The sequence below is a fragment of the Rhinatrema bivittatum genome, chromosome 4 (genome assembly GCF_901001135.1).
Source record: "Rhinatrema bivittatum chromosome 4, aRhiBiv1.1, whole genome shotgun sequence".
NCBI lineage: Eukaryota > Metazoa > Chordata > Amphibia > Gymnophiona > Rhinatrematidae > Rhinatrema > Rhinatrema bivittatum.
In genome coordinates, this window is record NC_042618.1 from 265733838 (window position 1) to 265755707 (window position 21870).

Sequence of the window (21870 nt, forward strand, 5' to 3'; positions counted from 1 at the left end):
CTGGTGAGGAGGTAGTCACTGGTAGCGGTAGAGGAGGTCTGGGAACCTTCCCGTAAACCAACCGGAAAGGGGATTGGAGCATGGCGGAGTGTCGATGGCGATTGTAGGAAAACTCGGCCCAGGGAAGAAGCGTGACCCAGTTGTCTTGCTGTTCACTGACAAAAGCCCGGAGGAACGCCTTCAGGGTACGGTTCGTGCGTTCAACCTGGCCGTTGGCCTGGGGGTGGAATGCTGTGGTTAAGTCTAGCTGAACCCCAAATTTCCTGCAGAGTGCCCGCCAGTATTTGGCCGTGAACTGAGGCCCTCGGTCCGAGGCAATATGTCGAGGCAATCCATGCAGCCGGAAGATATGCTGGATGAATAGGTCAGCCAACTCAGGAGCTGTAGGCAGCTTGGCAAGCGGGACAAAATGGGCCATCTTCGAGAAGCGGTCAATGGTAACCCAAACCACAGTCTTCCCTTGAGACGGAGGCAACTCCACGATGAAGTCCGTGGAGATGTGGGTCTAGGGCTCTGAGGTTACAGGGAGTGGTTGGAGGAGTCCCCAGGGACGGCCAGGCGGGGGCTTCTGCTGCGCACATGTAGGACAGGATTGTACGTATAGACGAACGTCCTCCTTGACCCGTGGCCACCAGTAGAACTCCGTCAGTAATTGAAGAGTTCGAGCGATCCCGGGATGACCTCCCGTCAGGGAGTCGTGAGCCCATGCTAGGACCCTCCTTCTAGCACGGAGCGGAACTACCGTCCTCCCCGCAGGAGCGAGTTCAGTGGCTGCCAGTCGGACCTTAGCTGGATCCAAAATGTATTGCGGGGTCTCGGAGTCCTCCTCAGCCTCCGTTGTGCGTGACAGGGCATCCGCCCTGGTATTCTTGGCCGCCGGTCGGTACCGAAGAGTAAAGTCGAACCGACTAAAGAAGAGGGACCAGCGTGCCTGTCTGGGGTTGAGCCTTTGCGCATGGGACAAATATTCTAAATTCTTGTGGTCCGTGTAAACCACAATGGGGTGTTGGGCCCCCTCCAACCACTGGCGCCAAGCTTCAAAGGCCAACTTAATGGCCAATAGCTCCTTGTCCCCGATGCCGTAGTTCTTCTCGGCAGGGGAAAACTTTCGGGAGAAGTAGGAGCATGGCCGAAGTTTGCCGTCCTTAGAGACCTGGGACAGGACGGCCCCCACGGCTATGTTGGAAGCATCCACTTCTACAATGAATGGGTGCAAGGGGTCCGGGTGTCGAAGGCAGGTGTCCTGGAGGAAGGCCTCTTTCAGCTCCTGGAAGGCCTGTACGGCCGTGGACGGCCAAACTCGTGCATCCACTCCCTTGCGTGTGAGCGCCGTTAATGGTGCCACTAACGAGGAGTAACGTGGGATAAAGTGGCGATAAAAGTTAGCGAACCCTAGGAACCGCTGGAGCGCCTTTACTCCCACAGGCTGTGGCCAATTCCGGATGGCAGCGACCTTATCGGGGTCCATACGGAAGCCGGTGGAAGAGACGATGTAACCCAGGAAGGCCAACGACTCCTCCTCGAATTGGCATTTCTCCAGCTTAGCGTATAATTGGTTCTCTCTTAGTTTAAGCAAAACTTGGCGTACGTGTTGTCGATGTTCTTCAAGGTTCCGGGAGTAGATTAATACGTCGTCGAGGTAGACGATGACCGAGGTGTATAGAAGATCGCGGAGGACCTCATTCATTAAGTTCTGGAATACCGCTGGAGCGTTGCAGAGACCAAACGGCATGACGAGGTATTCGTAATGACCGTCCCTGGTGTTAAAGGCGGTCTTCCACTCATCGCCAGGTCGGATTCGCACGAGGTTGTACGCCCCTCTAAGGTCCAGCTTGGTGAAAACGCGGGCTCCCTGTAGGCGATCCAGGAGCTCCGGAATCAGAGGCAAAGGGTAGCGGTCTCGTCGGGTAATCTGGTTCAGGCCCCGGTAATCGATACAGGGCCGAAGAGACCCATCCTTTTTGGCCACAAAGAAGAATCCGGCCCCAGCCGGAGAGTTAGAAGGTCTTATGAACCCTCGGTCCAAGTTCTCTTTAATGTAGGCGGACATAGCCTTGGTCTCTGGTAAAGATAGAGGGTATACTCTCCCACGAGGGGGCGTGGTATCCGGAAGCAAGTCGATTGCACAATCAAAAGGACGATGCTCGGGGAGCAATTCGGCCTTCTCTTTAGAGAAGACATCCTGGAAGGCCTGGTACTGCGCTGGTACCGTGAGGGGAGTAGCCAGAAGTGGGAGAGTCTGTAGCGGACGAGCAGGAAGGCAATGGCGGGCGCAGCCTGGCCCCCACGAAGCGATCTGGAGTGAAGACCAGTCGATTACTGGCGAATGCTTCCTTAGCCAGGGTAGACCTAAAACAAGTGGATGAATAGACCTCTCCAGGATGAGGAAGGAGATCTCCTCCTTATGAAGAAGTCCGACCTGAAGCTGGACTAGTTGTGTACGAGTGGTAATGGTCCCTGGGAGGGGAATCCCTTGTATGGACGATACCCGCAAAGGTGGCTCTTGCGGCATTACAGTAAGCTGCAGTTGTTGTACCAGGTCTCGGAGGATGAAATTCCCCCCGGACCCGGAGTCAATCAGTGCCAGGGTATCGAAGCCTCCGCCGGGAAGGCATAGTCTCGCTGGGACAGTACATGGGGAGTCCGGGGAGGTACTGCCTAGAATCAGCTCCCCAGTTGATTCTAGGTTCGGCCGTTTCCCGGCCGCTCTGTACACCGAGCCAGGAAATGTCCCTTACCACCGCAGTAGAGGCATAGGCCCTGCGCGCGGCGGCGCCTCCGCTCCTCAGCGGATAGCGGCCCGCGACCCAATTGCATGGGCTCTTCAGGCGGAAGGACAGCTGCTGCCGATGGTGGAGCTCGGGCCCGAGGTGGTGTGGTTTGGCGAGCGCCATGCCCTTGGCTGGCTCTTCGCTCCCGGAAGCGGCGCTGAATGCGTCGGTCCACCCGTCCGGCCAGTTCCACGATTTCTTGGAGATCGTCTGGAAGATCTCATCTTCGCCCTCATGACATCCGCATGGAGTCATATACACCCACTTTCAAAAAAAAAAAAAAAAAAAAAACTAAAGACCTGGCTCTTCCAGCAAGCCTACCCTACGTCACCCCCCATCACATAAACTCCTTCCGAAATGGATAACCCCAATCCACATTTGTGAACTCGGCCTGAATATTGGATAACGAAATGCCTCTGATTTTGGTACCTTGAAATGTTATAATTTTATGTTTATAGTTATTTATATATATATATATATATATATACATATATATAGGTTATAGTATGTAAATCAATACCCCCCTCCAATGTATTTCTTCCTTGGTTTTTGTTAAGGGCTATGCCCTAAAGTTAACTGTATTTATCTGTTCCTTGTAAGGGCTTCGCCCATAAAGTTCATGTTTTACTGTGAACCGATGCGATGTGCAAACGGACATCGGTATATAAGAGACATTAAATAAATAATAAATAAATAAATAAATAAATAAGATCTCGGGCAGTGAGTTCGTCCTGGAGTCGTGGGGACAGTCCCTCCAAGAATATCCCATGGAGGCTGTCCTCCCCCCATGCCAATTCAGTGGCAAGGGTCTGGAATTCCATCGCGTATTCTTCCAGGGGACGATTGCCTTGCCTCAGCTGGAGAAGTTCGGAGGCAGCCGTAGAAGCGCGGGAGGGCTCATCAAAAATTCTCCGGAAGGCCTTGACGAACTGCACGAGATTATTCAGGCGGGAGTCCTGTCGTTCCCAAAGGGAGGAGGCCCAAGCTAGAGGTCGCCCGTCGAGAAGGGAAATAATGTAGGTCGTCTTGACCCGGTCGGTCAAGAACTGTGCAGGCAGAAGATCAAAGCGGATATAGCACTGGTTGAGAAACCCCCGACACATCTTTGGATCCCCAGAATACCGAGGCTGGGGTGGCATCTGTACTGGAACTGAGGAGCTCGCAGGGAGTTGCGATGAGGATGAGGCGGGGCGAGGCGCGGAGGCCCCTTCAACTCGATCCGCCAGGCGTTGGACAGTGGACATCAGGGTTTCGAGGCAAGACTGTTGCTGCTGAAGCTTCTGGGCTATGCCTGGAATAGCTTTGAGGCCGGCAAGATCCGCCGGGTCCATGGCCTTGCAATCTGTTGGATTCGTGGACCCTTGAGCCGATCGGAACCAGAGGAGAAGTTGCTGTAGATGGTGGCAGCAGTGGCCCCGACCGGGAGGCGGCAAAGACAGGCTCGGAACTGGCCGAAGGAGGAGCTCTGGAAGCCCTATGCGACCAAGGGCTTTGGCGAGGAAGGTGGAGACGACGGAGCCAGTCCAGTAGTGGGAGGATCTTCGCCCTGGAAGCCGATCCTCCCCCGAGAGGAGCTCGTAGGAGTTCAGCCGCTGGGACTTAGGAGATTCACCCTGGAAGCCGGAGTCCCCCCAGGAGGAGCCTGTAGGGACCCGGCCGCTGGGACTTAGACGGACCCGCGAGGGCCAAGACGGATGAAGTCCAAGGTCAATTGCCGAAGGGTCGTCGCTCGCCAGTCCAGAGTCAGGAACCAAGGGATTACCGTAAGCCAGTCCGAGGTCAGGAGCCAAAGCGTCAACGTAAGCCGGTCCGGGGTCAGAAGCCAGAGGATCGCCGTAAGCCGAACCGGGGTCAGAAGCCAGGGAAACGTCGTAAGCCAGTCCAGGGGTCAAGAGCCAGGAATCACCGTCAGCCGAACCAGAATCAAGGATCAGGAAGCGCACGGGAGCTCAGGATGCAGCAACTGGAGTCAGGAGAACCTGGGAACCTCGTTGCAAGGCACTGGAGGAGCGCAGCTGCAGGGCTTAAGTAGCCCTGCAGCGTCTGACGTCACCGGAGGGAGAAGGCAAGTTTCCCGCGCCTGGCCCTTTAAATCTCGGGCCGAGACGCGCGCGTGCCCCTAGGGGGCGGAGCCAGCCGCGGCGAGACGCCGGCTGCTCCGGCGGCGCAGAGGCAGCATGGTAGAAGCAGGGGCAGGCCCGGGCGCCGCGTGGGAACGCCGGGAATGCGGCGGCAAGAGCCCCCGGAGGCCCGGGGAGGGCCGAGGAGACCCGGAAGCCCGCGGAGGTAGGCAGAGCGGCCGGGGCTGATCCGGAGCCGCAACATTTCCAAAACACTTATACTATATAATGTAATACTATATCATATACTATTAAAAATAACAAAAAAACAAATACAGGGACAAGTTAATGGCACTCAAATATTAATATTTAAATTGTAACTCACTTTCCAAATAACTTCTTTATCCCTCTGGACTTTTTTCTGGATTCTGGAGTGGATGGGGAAACTTGTCCATTCTCTGGTTCATTAGTTTGGGAAGATAAACTGGCTGCATCTAGCCGTTCAGAAGATCCTCTCTCTGTTTCAGCTATAAAAACACCATTCTTGGACTTAGACACATGAATGTGGTAGATGTCCCATTTTGACTAATGGGCTTCTATTTTTAATCATCTCAATGCAAATCAAGTGTGATTTTAGAAACTTGAGATAAAAGACTCAGTTATGTTTTTTTCCTCTATAAACTCACAACAACAGAACAGATTTGCAGCTCTAACACATAGAAGTGTGATTCTTTTGATAAAGCAGAGTTGCTTACCTGTAACAGGTGTTCTCACAGGACAGCAGGATGTTAGTCCTCACATATGGGCGACATCATCAGGATTGAGCCCAATCACGGAACACTTTTGTCAAAGTTTCCATAACTTTGACTGGCACCTACTGCCACCCTTCAGTCTCATCTTATAGTAAAAAGATCATGCGAAAAATAAAATAAGAAAACGTAAATGAACCCAACTCCGTGGGGTGGCAGGCGGGTTTTGTGAGGACTAACATCCCACTGTGGAACTCCATCCCCCTAGAACTAAGACAGGAACCATGTCTTCCAACCTTCAGGAAAAGACTGAAAACATGGCTGTTCATGAAAGCATTTCCGGACCCTTAAAGATTCACTACCATCAAATGCAGCATTACTGAACATTTGCTATTAAACTGAAACAGTCACTATCTACCAATCACTACAATGTTTTACTTCTTGTTAAACTTTTTATCTTTCCTCTAACTCTAATCCAAGTTAGAATGACCCCCGTTTTATTGTAACTTTTTCTTCCATGCACTTGTTTTACTTTTTAATGTATACTCTTATGTTATTAGTTATTTACGTTATAATGTATTTCTCACCCCTTGTTTTATGTAAACCGACATGATAGAACTCCGTGAATGCCGGTATAGAAAAATACAAATAAAATAAATAAATAAATAAAATCCTGCTGTCCTGTGAGAACACCTGTTACAGGTAAGCAACTCTGCTTTCTCACAGGACAAGCAAGATGGTAGTCCTCACATATGGGTGAGTACCGAGCTGAGGATGCCCGAGCAATGCACCAAATGTACCCAAAGAGGTGCAACAGACACAAGAACTGGGGTGGAATTTAGTAGAGGGTATCCTGAACCCTACCGGGTTGGCGGAAAGATGTTGGTACCTTAGTTCGCAAATAAGTTACGTAGCACAGACTGGCCAAAGATGGAATCTTGTCTGCCAGCCTTGTCTAAACAATAATGGGCTGCGAAGGTGTGGAGAGAGCTCCAGGTAGCAGCCTTACAGATGTCAGCAAGCGGCACCAAGTGTAGGTGCGCTACTGATGTTGCCATGGCCCTGACAGAGTGTGCTTTAACACTGTCTTGAAGCGGAATGCCTGCCTGTTGGTAACAAAAGGAAATACAGTCCGCTAACCAGGAGGAGAGAGTCTGCTTACCCATAGATTTGCCCAATTTGATCGGATCGAAGGAAAGAAACAATTGAGTGCATTTCCTGTGGGCAGCTGTATGGTCTAGATAAAATGCTAGAGCACGTTTACAGTCAAGGGTATGCAGAGCCCGTTCTCCTAGGTTTGAGTGGGGCCTGGGAAAGAAGGTAGGTAGTATAATGGATTGATTGATATGAAACTCAGATACTACCTTAGGAAAAAACCTAGGGTGAGTGCGGAGTACTACACTATCATGCAGAAGTTTAGTGTAAGGCGGGTAGATAACAAAGGCCTGTAACTCACTAACTCTGCGAGCAGATGTGATCGCCAAAAGAAAAATCACCTTCCAGGTGAGATGGCGGAGATCACAGGATTGGAGAGGCTCAAACGGCGGTTTCATGAGCCATCCCAAAACCCAGTTGAGGTCCCAGGAAGGGACCAGAGGGTGCAGTGGAGGTTTAAGGTGGAGCATAACCTTCAAAAAGCGTGTTACAAGGGGTTGTACTGAAATAGGTACATCCCCGACACCTTTATAGAAGGCGGCTACTGCACTAACATGAACCCTGATAGAAGAAGTTTGGAGACCTGATTCTGACAGGTGCTAGAGATAGTCCAAAAACTTCGGTGTGAAACAAGTGAAGGGATCGATGGACATGGAAGTATACCATACCGCAAACCTGTTCCATTTGTAAAAATAAGACTGCCTTGTGGAAGGCTTTCGTGAAGCTACTAGGACACGGGAAACTGGCTTTGAAAGGTTAAGAGGTTGAAGTATTAACCTTTCAACATCAAGACAGTCAGGGAGAGGACCTGGAGGTTGGGGTGACGAAGGCAGCCGTTGTTCTGAGTCCTTCCCCAGAGGAATGTGCCGGTGTACTGATAGGTCATGGAGAATTGAAAACCAGATCTGGCGTGGCCAATGAAGGGCTATGAGAATCATTAGTCCCTTGTCCCTTCGCAACTTCACGAGAGTCTTCTAAATGAGTGGAAGTGGAGGGTACACATAAAGGAGACCGCTGGCTCACGCGAGGGAGAAAGCGTCACTTGGTTGAAGGTGTTGGTTGCGAGTGAGAGAGCAGAAGTTCCCTACTTTGCGGTTGTGAACGGATGCAAAGAGGTCTATGTAAGGGTAACCCCAACGCTGGAATACTGATTCGTTATAATGGGGTTGAGGGACCACTCGTGCGGTTGAACAGTGCGACTCAGCTTGTCTGCCAACACACTGTCCACTCCTGGCAAGTAGGTGGCCCTGAGGTACATTGAGTGGGAAAGAGCTTCCGCCCATATCTGTGCAGCTTCCTGACACAGGAGGGTAGGAGCCTGTTCCCCCTTGCTTGTTGATGTACCACACATGGCCACCTGGTTGTCTGTTTGAATCAGGATGACCTGGTTGGAAAGGTGATCCTGAAAAGCCCTGAGAGCATACCTGATTGCACGAAGCTCCAGGAAATGTATTTGGTCTTTGGCTTCCTCTGGAGACCAAATGCCCTGAGTTTGCAGGTTTTCAACATGTGCACCCCAGCCGAGGTTGGAGGCATCTGTTGTCAAGGTTATTTGAGATTCTGGAGCCTGAAGTGGAAGGCCTTGAAGCAGATTAGATTGGTTTATCCACCAAGCCAGCGATAAGCGGAGCTGGTTGGTGATGTGGACATTGGCTGAGAAGACTGAATCCACTGCGATTTTAGAGTCCACTGCATTACTCTCATGGCCAGGCGGGCCATGGGAGTGACATGCACCGAGGAGGCCATATGACCCAGTAAGATCAGAAAGTGACGTGCAGTTGAGTGTTGTCGAGACTGCAGTCGATGGGCCAGAGAGGCGAGAGTGAAAGCTCGATCCTGAGGTAGGAAGGCTTTCGCTTTTAGAGTGTCCAAGTCGGCCCCTATGAACGATAGGGTTTGAGAAGGAACTAGCCTGGATTTTGGATAGTTTATGAGAAACCCCAGGGAGATCAGGGTATGGCATGTGAGATGTAGAGACATCAGTGCAGCTTGCTGAGTAGGAGCCTTGATCAACCAATTGTTGAGATAGGGGTAGATGTGGACACTGACACCTGAGAAAGGCAGCTACCACTACGAGGCACTTGGTGAAGACTCGTGGGGCAGATGCTAGGCCAAATGATAACACCCGATATTGGAAGTGTTTTGGGCCTACTAGGAAGTGCAGGAATCTGCGATGTGATGGAGTAATGGAAATGTGTGTGTAGGTGTCCTGGAGGTCTAGAGAGCAGAGTCAGTCTTCCCTTTGGAGAAGGGGAAGAAGAGAACCCAAGGTCACCATCTTGAACTTTTCTCTTTGTAGGTATTTGTTTAAGGTGCGAAGGTCCAGTATTGGGCGAACACCACCTGACTTTTTTAGTATCAGGAAATACCGGGAATAGAAACCCTGCCCCTGTTGGGAGAGGGGCACTGGTTCTATTGCTCGGGACTGGATGAGGAGGGAGACCTTTTGCCGAGGTGGGGAATCCGGTGGAACAGAGAGAAAGTTGAGGTGAGTACCCACTGATCTGTGGTGACTGTGTGCCATGGTTTGGAGAAGTGGCACAACTGGCCTCTGACGGGAATAGCCGGCAGTGGAGGCTAGGTACTGTTCTCTAGGAAGGAGTCAAAAGCCAGACACTGGACCTGGCTGGGGGGCTGGCTGTGACCTCTGAACTCGAGGTTGCTTGGATTGGCCTGGACACCGGGGGATAGAATCTCCTTTGCCGGTAGAATTGGTGTCTCTTCTAAAAGATCATTTGGAAGAGGAAGAGAGATCAGAAGGCAGTAAGGAGAGCTGGCGCAGAGTCTCTTGGTGGTCCTTGAGCTGCGCCACTGCTTCTTGAATCTTTTCTCTGAAAAGAATATCCCCAGCACAGGGCAAGTCAGCTAACCTGTCTTGTATTTCTGGTCTGAGGTCTGAAGACTTTAGCCAGGCCCATCTTCTCACACTAATTCCTGCCACCAAAACTCTGGAGGCAGTGTCGAAGATGTCATATGCCGAACATACTTCATGTTTGGCAGCATCTAGACCCTTTTGTGCTAGGGCATTAAGTTGGTCCTGGAATTGCAGAGGTAAGGCTTCAGTAAATTCCTGAATCTTCGTAAACAGGGCTCTATTGTACTGGGTCATGTATAATTGAAAGGAAGCAATGCGAGAGATGAGCACTGACCCATGAAATACTCGTCTTCCAAACGCATCCAGAAATTTCTGTTCCTTTCCTGGGGGAATGGAAGAGTGGGGTTTGGAGCGTCGTGCCCTCTTCTGGGCTGACTCCACAACTACTGAATGATGATCTAGTTGAGCTCTCTGGAAGCCAGGGGCTGGCTGGACTAGATAGGTGGCATCTGCCTTACGGTTGACAGGTGCCACAGAGCCAGGGTGCTCTCAATTTCTCTTTGAAAGGTCCAAGAGGATGTCATGAATAGGGACAGACAAGATTTCCTTAGGAACATCGAGAAATTGGAGACGTTGTAACATCTGATGCCTAGAGTCCTCTTCGGTCTGAAGCTGGAATGGAACTGTTTCAGACATTTAACAAAGTTGATAAAGGACAAGTCCTCTGGAGGAGAATGCTTCCTTTCATCAAGAGGAGAGGGCTGTGAAGGCAAATCATCTGAATCCTGGAACGAATCATCAGTCCAGGGATTGTATGGCTCATCACCAGCTCCCATATGTTTATCAGAAGGGAGTAACTGTGTTATTCTGGAAGGTCCGGGCCTAGGCATTGATGGCCTTTAAGGTGGAATTGAAGGGGTCGATGGAGGCACCGATGGAATCGGTGACATTGATGGATATGTCGGTGGTAGCACTCCAGAGGGTGGAATGGAGATCGGTGATTCTTCTTCTTCTTCCGTGACAAGGACATAAGAACATAAGAAATTGCCATGCTGGGTCAGACCAAGGGTCCATCAAACCCAGCATCTTGTTTCCAACAGATGCCAAACCAGGCCACAAGAACCTGGCAATTACCCAAACACTAAGAAGATCCCATGCTACTGATGCAATTAATAGCAGTGGCTATTCCCTAAGTAAACTTGATTAATAGCCATTAATGGACTTCTCCAATGACTTATCCAAACCTTTTTTGAACCCAGCTACACTAACTGCACTAACCATATCCTCTGGCAACAAATTCCAGAGTTTTATTTTATTTTCTCCAATTAGTCTTAAATGTGCTACTTGCTAACTTCATGGAATGCCTCCTAGTCCTTCTATTATTCGAAAGTATAAATAACCGAGTCACATCTACTCGTTCAAGACCTCTCATGATCTTAAAGACCTCTATTATATCCCCCCTCAGCCATCTCTTCTCCAAGCTGAACAGCCCTAACCTCTTCAGCCTTTCCTCATAGGGGAGCTGTTCCATCCCCTTTATCATTTTGGTTGCTCTTCTCTGTACCTTCTCCATCACAACTATATCTTTTTTGAGATGCGGCGTCCAAGGGTATCGGTGAGGAAGGAATTGGAGCCATCAGTTCCCTCGGATGCACTGGTGGAAGGGCCACCGATTAACATCCATTCTTGTCAATAGCACTATGGGTATTGGATCGGTGGCTGGAGCTGATGGAGGTTTGAACTCCTGGAGTGCTTTACCAATGGCTTCTTGAATCATCTGATCCAATTCCTCACAGAAACCTGGGGCATGGATACCCGGTTCCGGAGTAGGCGGCAGCACTGGCGTAGCCGGAGTGACCACCGGTGAAGGTGGAATCGCGGATCCCAGCACCTGTCCAGGTGGGGAACGCCTCGGTGACTCAGAGACAGAAGAGGATGGGGCCTTTTCTGTTTGGGACTTCTTTGTCAGTGGCTCAGACAACGTCAATGCCGAGGGCTTGCCTGTATCAGTGGCCTGAGCTTTTTGATGGCGGTGTCGATGTTTTTCTCAATGTTCTCCTCGGTCTTTCTCCTGAGGAGGAACACAGGGGGGTCAACACTCGTGGAGTCGTCGAAGCCGGTCGAGCAGCAGCGGTTTCCCAGTGCTGGAGTGAAGTAGATGGCACTGGTTCAGATGACGTCAAAGCTATTGATGGAGTCGGGCTTTTTGGCTGAAAGAGGTCCCATCTTCTCCAGCCGAGCCTTGCAACCCTTTGTTGTTATTTGGGCATATTTAGTGCAAAGTAAGGATATCATGGTCGGACCCCAAACACCACACAGACCATATGAGGGTCAGCGATGGACATCGTTCGAGTGCAGTCAGGGCACTGACGAAAACCAACGCCATGGCCTCGACAAAATTTAGCTGCGGTGTGGTCGACGGCGGGTAGGCCGTGAGGGAAAAACTTGACGGGAATCGACCGCAAACAGGTAAAAAGCTTACCGTTCGACCGCAGAGCAAAAATATCGATAAGGGGACCCCTGTGGGGTAAAGCTATTTTGAAAGTATTGATGAAGTTTGTGAGGAAAAATTCCTGTCAGGAATCTCTGAAGAGCTCCTTAACCCGCTTGGCTACTGCTGCGCGGAAAAAAGAAGACTGAAGGGGGACCCCTGCTGGCTGCAGGGTTTGTGCTATGCTGGGCATGCCCAGTAGGTACCAGTCAAAGATCTGGAAACTTTGACAAAAGTGTTCCGTGATTGGGCTCCATCCATGCTTGTCCTGTGAGAATGTTTGAAAAGATCTGGGATACAAAAAAAATATGAGTAAAGAGGAGTGAATGGTTGATAAGCTTGGAGGTCATGTCCTTATGCAAATTATGTTTTTGAGATTTTGATCTTCATGACAGATGGTTAAGCAGATAGGCAAGATAGCATTAAACAATGGCAATGAAAATATAAGTACAAAAAATCCCCACCTCCCAAAAAAGTGGTTAAGCATTATAACAGGAAATATACATGTATTACAGTATTGCACCTTTATTTCTGAGCATAAGCTATAACAATGATTTTAAAGGTTGACAAAAATTTTTATTAAATTTTACATCCATTCATACTCATCCACACCAAGCACACAAACATCCTTCACTCATATTCATCAGTGACATTTTATCAAAATCACATAACTATAGTCTACGAGATATTGAAAATTCAAATCTATGGCACAGTTAAGTCTAAGGCTGTGTACTGCTGAGCAAAATAACTGCTAACTATAGCAATAGACTCTTGCCTGTCTGACATGACAACCTAGTCAGAACCTAAGCAGGAAAAGTTGACAAGGAGAGCAGCCATGGGACAAACCACGGTGCACATCTTTTTAACTAGTCTACAGTCTTATTCTGCCAGTATCCTATGTATTAATTGCTTTAGCTCCTGTAACAACCATGCAATCAATGTTTCCTATATTGCAATAAAATATTTAATCTAATGGGATATAGCATTGCAAACATCAAGAAACTCCAACATTCAATTTCCAATATACTTATTAAAAGACACCAAAAGTGTCAAATCAGGTATACATTTATCAATCCAATGTACTGTCTTTCTAGGTGCCATTAAACTTAACATAATGAAACTTCTCCCAGCTTTTCTTCAAATCATCATCCACATCTTTTGTACCCAGAAAAAACAAAAACCAGACTATTTTGGCTGATTTTATCTAAAATATCTATAATCTGTTTCCAAAATTTATTTATCTCTCTGTACAGTCCAAAAACTTATGAACCAAAATGCCTGGACATTGTCCACATTTAATTCATATTAATAAATCTAATCAACCTATTTTAAATCTTTAATATTGATATATGTACGCTTAATGTATAATTTCAAAATGCATTTTCTGCACAACACTATTAACGTTAAAAGTAAACATTTCCTGAATAAGTTCACTTGTAGTTAATTATTCCAGCGTTTCCCAACCGGTGTGCCATGGAAAACTCACCACTGCCAGATCCAGACCAGCAATTGGGCTCTGCTCTCAGCACCTCATAGAAAGAAGAAACACTGGCAATGACTCTTAAACGTGTAGGAGCTTCTTTCTGAGAACATGTGTAATCTCGCATGCCTCTACTTGCTAGCTTCAGCACGAGTCCTGGTGCATGGTAATTAATGAGCAAGTATATAGGCAATGAATAGCTGGGTCCTGCTTTGTGCAGCACACATATTTCACATAGCTCCTCCTCATCTTCCTTCTCTTAAGCTTCCTCTGAGTCCTTCCAGTCTCTGTCTTATCCCCAGTAAGAGTAAGATGGGGAGCGCGATCACTGTGAGCACTGGATGTGGTTCACTCTCATGCCACTGCAGTAATCTGGGCACTGGTTTTCGCACACATTAATATCCAGATTATTATATTTTTTTTTTTTAACTCCTGATGCAGTAAGATAAAATTTGGTGTGCATTTGGCCTGTACATTCACTCAGGAAGGGAGGAGGCATCCCTGATAGGCTGCTGCCGCCACTTAGATAAATTCTGTTTTTTCCCATCTATATGGCAGCGGGAGCTGAATAAATCAGTACTTATATGGCTATCTGATGCAGGTCGCTGCTACTTGGCCAGATAAGTACTTTATCCGGCTAAGTAGTGGTGAACAGTGCCAGATAGCCTGATAAATACTGACTTATGCTGGTATCTGGTGGCTGCTTCTCATTACCAGATAGATGGATAAATCAGTATTTATCTAGTTAAGTGGTACCAGCTGCCAACACTTACGTGGATAACTAAGTAATTATCCAGTTAAGTGGTGGTGACTACTGGCACTTACCTGTAGAGTTTTTATTTTGTTTTTTTACTTTTTAACTATTTTTTTTCATAGCGCTGGAAACAACTTCAGCTCTGACTAAAAAAGATGTGCTGGCATCGGGGATTATTTCTTAACACCCCCATTTGTATGGGATTTCCACACAAGGGTGCTAAGCAGTACTCCTGTTTAGAAATGCACATTTTCTGCACGCAAAACTCCTTGCTGCATAGTCAGTAAGTTTTGCGTGTAGAAAATGTGCATTGAAGTGCAGCCCGGACAGCTGGTACTAGCCATACACAGACTTGAGGTTCCAGGAACAAGCTAAAGAAAGAAGTTTGACCCAACACCCCATCCACCTTGTATCAAGCTTTCAGAAGCCAGTGACTAATCGTTCATCTCCAGAGTGAGGTTCACTGCCAGCAGAATCTATGCAAGTAGATCGTTTCAGAATCTCAGATGAGATACAGAAGCGTTGGACTCTCAACATATGCTTCTACTGTGCTATTCCAGGCTCCCTTTTGCAAAGCATTATCCTAACAAACCAGGAAACTCAAGGAACTAGGCCTGGTGGGAGAGGCCACCCTAGTCATTCGTATACTTCTACACAATTACTGGTCCCAGTATGAATGTCTCACAAAGATGCTCTTTCTCAATGCTCTTGCCTTCTTGGACACCAGCACTGGAGGTAGCTTTATCCATGAGGCTCTGGTCCGACACTATAGCATACCTATAGTTTTCTTGAATTCCCCACTTTGATATCCTCCATTTATGGAGATCCTTTGCTGGGACAGACTACTAAGATACCCAAGGAAATCAATGCAATCATTCTGGGCCTCCCGTGGTTCCTGCGCCACCAGCCCCACATGAACTGGGCAATGATGCAAATTGCCAGGCAGGGTTCTGAGTGTCATGAACAATATATTACCAGTGTCTCCTGTGATACCAGCCAACTGGACTGTCATTTATGAAATTCCAGGCCTGCTACTACAATATTGTGGATTTGCTGTTTTCAGTAAGAAACAAACTGAGTTCCTACTGCCTCACTGCACATATGATTGTGCCATAGCTCTCATCCGAGGCAAGGTTCCACCCCCAAGGCCAAGTTTAACCCCGCTCTGCTCCAGAAACAGAGGCGATATCTAAAAACATACAAGAGAATCTCAACTCAGGCTTTATTCATCCCTCATCATCACCGGCAGAAGCTCGATTCTTTTTATGGGGAAGAAGGATGGGCTATTATGTCCCTGCATTGATTATCGTGGTCAGAACTCTATTACTAAAAAAAAAATTGATACCCACTTCCACTGATCTCCGAGCTCTTTGATCGCCTCCAAAGCATGCAAAAATTTACGAAATTGGATCTCCAGGAAGCATAAAATTTAATCAGAATCCATGAAGAAGATGAGTACAAGACTGCTTTTAATACATTCGAAGGACATTATAAGAACATAAGAAATTGCCATACTGGGTCAGACCAAGGGTCCATCAAGCCTAGCATCCTGTTTCTAACAGTGGCCAATCCAGGTTACAAGTACCTAGCAAGTACTCAAACACTAAGTAAATCCCATGCTACTGATGCCAGTAACAGCAGTGGCTATTCTCTAAGACAACTTGATTAATAGCAGTTAATGGATTTCTCCTCCATGAACTTATCTAAATGTGCTACTTTCTAACTTCATGGAGTGCCCCCTAGTCCTGCTATTATCCGAAAGAGTAAATAACCGATTCACATTTACTGGTTCTAGACCTCTCATGATTTTAAACACCTCTATCATATCCCACCTCAGCTGTCTCTTCTCCAAGCTGAACAGCCCTAACCTCTTTAGTCTTTCCTTATAGGGGAGCTGTTCCATCCCCTTATCAATTTGGTCGCTCTTCTCTGTACCTTCTCCATCGCAACTATATCTTTTTTTTTTTAGATGAGGCGACTAGAACTGTACACAGTATTCAAGATGCGGTCTCACGATGGAGGGATACAGAGGCATTATCACATTTTTCGTTTTATTCACCATTCCCTTCTTAATAATTCCTAACATTCTCTTTGCTTTTTTGACTGCCACTGCACACTGAGCCGACAATTTCAATGTATTATTCACTATGACGCCTAGATCTCTTTCCTGGGTGGTAGCACCTAATATGGAACCTAACCGTGTAACTATAGCATGGGTTATTTTTCTCTATATGCATCACCTTGCACTTCTCCACATTACATTTCATCTGCCATTTGGATGCCCAATTTTCCAGTATTACAGTCTTCCTGCAATTTATCACAATCTGCTTGTGATTTAACTACTCTGAATAATTTCGTATCATCTGCAAATTTGATTACCTCACTCATTGTATTCCTTTCGAGATCATTTATAAATATAGTGAAAAGCATGGGTCCCAGTACAGATCCCTGAGGCACTCTATTGCTCAACCCCCTCCATTGATAAAATTGTCCATTTAATCCTACTCTCTGTTTTCTGTCTTTTAACCAGTTTGTAATCCACAAAAGGACACTGCCACCTATCCCATGACTTTTTACTTTTCTTAGAAGCCTCTCATGAGGAACTTTGTCAAATGCCTTCTGAAAATCCAAATACACTACATCTACCGGATCACCTTTATCCACAAGTTTATTAACCCCTTCAAAAAAGTGAAGCAGATTGGCGAGGGCAAGACTTGCCTTGCGTAAAGCCATGCTGACTTTATTCCATTAAACCATGTCTTTCTATTTGTTCTGTGATTTTGATCTTTAGAACACTTTCCACTATTTTTCCTGGCACTAAAGTCAGGTTAACTGGTCTATAGTTTCCCGCTTTGCCCCTGGAGCCCTTTTTAAATATTGGGGTTGTATTAGCCACCCTCTAGTCTTTAGGTACAATGGATGATTTTAATGATAGGTTACACATTTTTACTAATAAAGCTGAAATTTCATTTTTTAGCTCCTTTAGAACCCTGGGGTGTATACCATCCAGTCCAGGTGATTTACTACTCTTCAGTTTATCAATCAGACCCTACCACATCTTCTAAGTTCACTGTGATTTGGTTCAGTCCATCTGAATCATTACCCATGAAAATCTTCTCCGGAATGGGTATCTCCCCAACATCCTCTTCAGTAAACACAGAAGCAAATGAAATCGTTTAATCTTTCCGCAATGGCCTTATCTTCTCTAAGTGCCCCTTTAACCCCTCGATCATCTAACGGTCCAACTGACTCCCTCGCAGGTTTTCTGCTTCAGATATATTCTTAAAAGTTTTTACTGTGAGTTTTTGCCTCTACGGAAAGCTTTTCAAATTCTTTCTTAGCCGGTCTTATTAATGTCTTACATTTAACTTGCCAATGCTTATGCTTTATCATATTTTCTTCTGTTGGATACTTCTTCCAATTTTTGAATGATCTTTTGGCTAAAATAGCCTCTTTCACCTCAGCTTTTAACTATGCCGGTAATCGTTTTGCCTTCCTTCCACCTTTCTTAATGTGTGGAATACATCTGGACTGTGCTTCTAGGATGGTATTTCTTTCTTTTTTTTAAACAATGTCAATGCCTCTTGCACACTTTTTACCTTTGTAGCTGCTCCTTTCAGTTTTTTTCTATTTTTCTCATTTTATCAAAGTATCCCTTTTGAAAGTTTAGCACTGGAACCATGGATTTGCTTACTGTCCCCCTTCCAGTCATTAATTCAGATTTGATCATATTATAAATCACTATTGCCAAGCAGCCCCACCAGCATTACCTCTCTCACCAAATCCTGTGCTCCACTGAGAATTAGATCTAAATTGCTCCCTCTCTCATTGTTCCTGAACCAATTGCTCCACAAAACTTTCATTTATTCCATACAGGAACTTTATCTCTCTAGCATGTCGTGATGTTACATTTACCCAGTCGATATTGGGGTAAATGAAATCTCCCATTCTTACTGCACTACAAATTTGGTTAGCTTCCCTAATTTCTCTTAGCATTTCACTATCTATCTCACCATCTTGGCCATGTGAATGGTAGTATACTCCTATCACTATACTCTTCCCCAACACACAAGGTATTTCAACCCATAAAGATTCAATTGTGCATTTAGTCTCATGCAGGATCTTAATCCTGTTGAACTCTATGCCATCCCGGACATAAAACCCTTCGGGTTATGCAATGTCCCTGTGGTTTTCCAATTTATGGTAAACAAGATATAGAAACATAGAAATGACGGCAGAAGAAGACCAACCGGCCCATCCAGTCTGCCCAACAAGCTTTCACACTTATTTTTCTCATACATATCTGTTGCTCTGATCGCTGAGGTCAGGGCCCTTATTGGTAACTTTTTAGTTCTAATTTCCATCCATCCCCACCATTGATGTAGAGAGCAGTGCTGGAGCTGCAAAGTGAAGTATCAAGCCTAATTGTTTCGGGGTAGTAACCGCTGCAATAAGCAAGCTATTCCCACACTTATTTGTTTACCCAGACTATGCAATTCAGTCCTTGTTGGTAGTTGTCTGAATGTTAATCCTCTTATCTTCATTCCCCCCTGCCATTGAAGCAGAGAGCTACATTGGATATGCATTGAAAGTGAAGTATCAGGCTTATCTGGTTTGGGGTAGTAACCACCGCAACAAGGAAGCTACTCCCACGCTTATTTGTGAATCCAAATCCTTTTTCTCACATTTCCTCTTGCCGTTGAAGCATAGAACAATGTTGGAGTCGCATTAACCGTGTATATGTTTATTGAATAAGGGTATTAATCACCAGGTAGTAGCTGTCATTCCCGCAAGCCACCCCCATGCCTCTTCTCTTCATTCACATCCTCAAGACTTTATGGATCCACAGTGTTTATCCCACGCCCCTTTGAAATCCTTCACAGTTTTGGTCTTCACCACTTCCTCCGGAAGGGCGTTCCAGGCATCCACCACCCTCTCCGTGAAGAAATACTTCCTGACATTGGTTCTGAGTCTTCCTCTCTGGAGTTTTAAATGGTGATCCCTGGTTCTGCTGATTTTTTTTCCAACGGAAAATGTTTGTTGTTGACTTTGGATCATTAAAACCTTTCAAGTATCTGAATGTCTGTATCATACCACCCCTGCTCCTCCTTTTCTCCAGGGTGTACATATTTAGATTCTTCAATGTCTCCTCATAAGTCATTCGATGAAGACCCTCCACTTTTTTTGGTCGCCCTTTTCTGGACCGCCTCCATCCTGACTCTGTCCCTTCGGAGCTATGGTCTCCAGAACTGAGCACAGTACTCCAGGTGAGGCCTCACCAAGGACCTGTTCAAGGGGATAATCGCTTCACTTTTGTTACTCAATATTCCTCTCTCTATGCAGCCCAGCATTCTTCTGGCTTTAGCTATCGCCTTGTCACATTGTTTCGCCGACTTCAGAGCGTTAAGACAATATCACCCAAGGTCTGCTCCGTGCACATCAGCCCTTCACCCCCATCGAATACATTTCTTTCGGATTTCCACATCCCGTATACATGACTCTGCACTTCTTAGCATTGAATCTCAGCTGCCATATCTTCGACCAGTCTTCCAGCTTTCTTAAATCCCGTCTCATTCTCTGCACTCCTTCCAGTGTGTGTCCACTCTAATGCAGACCTTAGTATCATCCACAAATAGACAAACCTTACCTTCTATCCCGCCGCGATGTCGCTCACGAAGATATTGAACAGGACTGATCCCAACACCGACCCTTGCGGCACTCCGCTCATCACCGTTCTCGCTTCAGAGTTTCCATTTACCATCGCACATTGTCTTCTGTCCTTCAACCAGTTTGCTATCCAGGTCACCACCTTGGCACTCACTCCCAAGCTTCTCATTTTATTCACAAGCCTCCTGTGCGGCACCGTATCAAAAGCTTTGTTAAAATCCAAGTAGATGACATCGAGCGCTCTTCCTCGATCCAATTCCTTAGTCACCCAATCAAAAAAGTCTGACAGGACCTTCCCTTGGTGAAACCATGCTGCTTCTGGGTCCAGCAATTCTGCTGCTTGCAGATAGTTCACTATTCTTTCCTTCAGCAGTGACTCCAATACTTTTCCCACCACCGAGGTGAGGCTAACCGACCTGTAGTTCCCAGCCTCCTCTCTGCTCCCACTTTTGTGAAGAGGGACCACCACTGCTCTTCTCCAATCACTCGGCACCACTCCCGTTTCCAGGGATCTATTGAACAGGTCACACAGTGGAGCCGCCAGACCATCTCTGAGCTCCCTCAGTATCCTGGGATGAACCTCATCAGGCCCCATGGCTTTGTCCACTTTCAGTTTTCCTAGCTCTTCCCATACATTCTCTTCCATAAACGGATTTTCATCCAATCCATTCCCCTCCAGTTTTTTGTTAACTAGCGACAGTCCTTCTCCGGGGTCTTCTTTAGTGAACACCGAACTGAAGTATTTGTTTAATATTTCTGCCATTTCTTCATCTGTCTCCACCCATTGATCCTTTTCAACTTTCAATTTCACTATACCACTTTGGTCTTTTCTCCTTTTACTGATGTATCTGAAAAATGTTTTGTCACCTCACTTTACCTCTTTGGCAATCCTTTCTTCCACTTGACTTTTCGCGTTCTTGATCACTTTCTTTGTCTCCCTCAGTTTTACCAGATATTCTTCCTTGTGATCCTCCCTTTGTGATCTTTTATATTTTTTAAACCTGTTCTTTTATCTTTTATTTTATCAGCCATCTCCTTTGTGAACCAGATAGGTTTCATTCTTTTCTTGATTTTCTTTACTTTTCTTACATATATATTAGTTGCTTCAGAAATTGCTCTTTTTAGTTTGGCCCACTGTTCCACATCTCTCGTTTTCTCCCATCCTTCTAGTTCTTCATCCAGGTCCTTCCCCATTTCAACAAAGTCCGTGTTTTTGAAACACAAAACCCTGGTCTTTGTGCGACTTCTCCGCATCATATTAGTGATATGAAACTATACCATTTGATGATCACTGGTGCTGAGGTGGGCACCCACCCAGACATTATCTCCATTAGTGAGCACTAAATCGAGTATAGCTCCCTCCCTCGTAGGCTCCATTACCATTTGTTTGAACAGAGTACTTGCAGGGCATCCAGTATCTCTCTACTACTGTTAAGATTCCACAGAAGGGATTCTCCAGTTTACATCCGGTAGATTAAAATCTCCAACAATCACTTCTCCCTTCTTACTCATCATTTGGATGTCTTCAATCAGATCTCTGTTTAGTACTTCCACTTGATTTGGAGGCCTGTAAACCACGCCAATAAAAATGGATGCCCCATCATCTTTTTTAGGACAGCTTCTTCTTTGCCCCATCTTCCGGATGCTTGGATATTGTTTTTGACATAAAGAGCCACTGCTTCCCCTTTTCTGTCCTCTCTGTCCTTCCTTAATAAGTTATATCCTGGTATGGTAGTATCCCAATCATGTGAATCTGTGAACCACATCTCCATGACAGCAACAATGTCCAAGTTTGCCTCCACCATTGGGGGCTTGCAGGTCTGGGATTTTATTGTCCAAACTACGAGCATTTCTGCACATAGCTTTCCAGCTATTCTGGTACAGGTTAATGCTTTTCTTGGACTCTCTATGTGACTTATTTAGCTGAC

The 21870-nt window shown here is 46.5% G+C and overlaps 1 protein-coding gene across 1 annotated transcript in view; it reads right to left on the reverse strand.

Moving 5' to 3' along the window:
- PPFIBP1 (PPFIA binding protein 1) overlaps positions 1-21870 on the reverse strand; it is a 1178807-nt gene that overhangs the window by 239279 nt on the left and 917658 nt on the right. The window contains exon 19 of the mRNA XM_029597487.1: positions 5217-5358. Within this exon, the coding sequence (XP_029453347.1) occupies positions 5217-5358 (142 nt within the window). The remainder of the gene's footprint in view (positions 1-5216; positions 5359-21870) is intronic.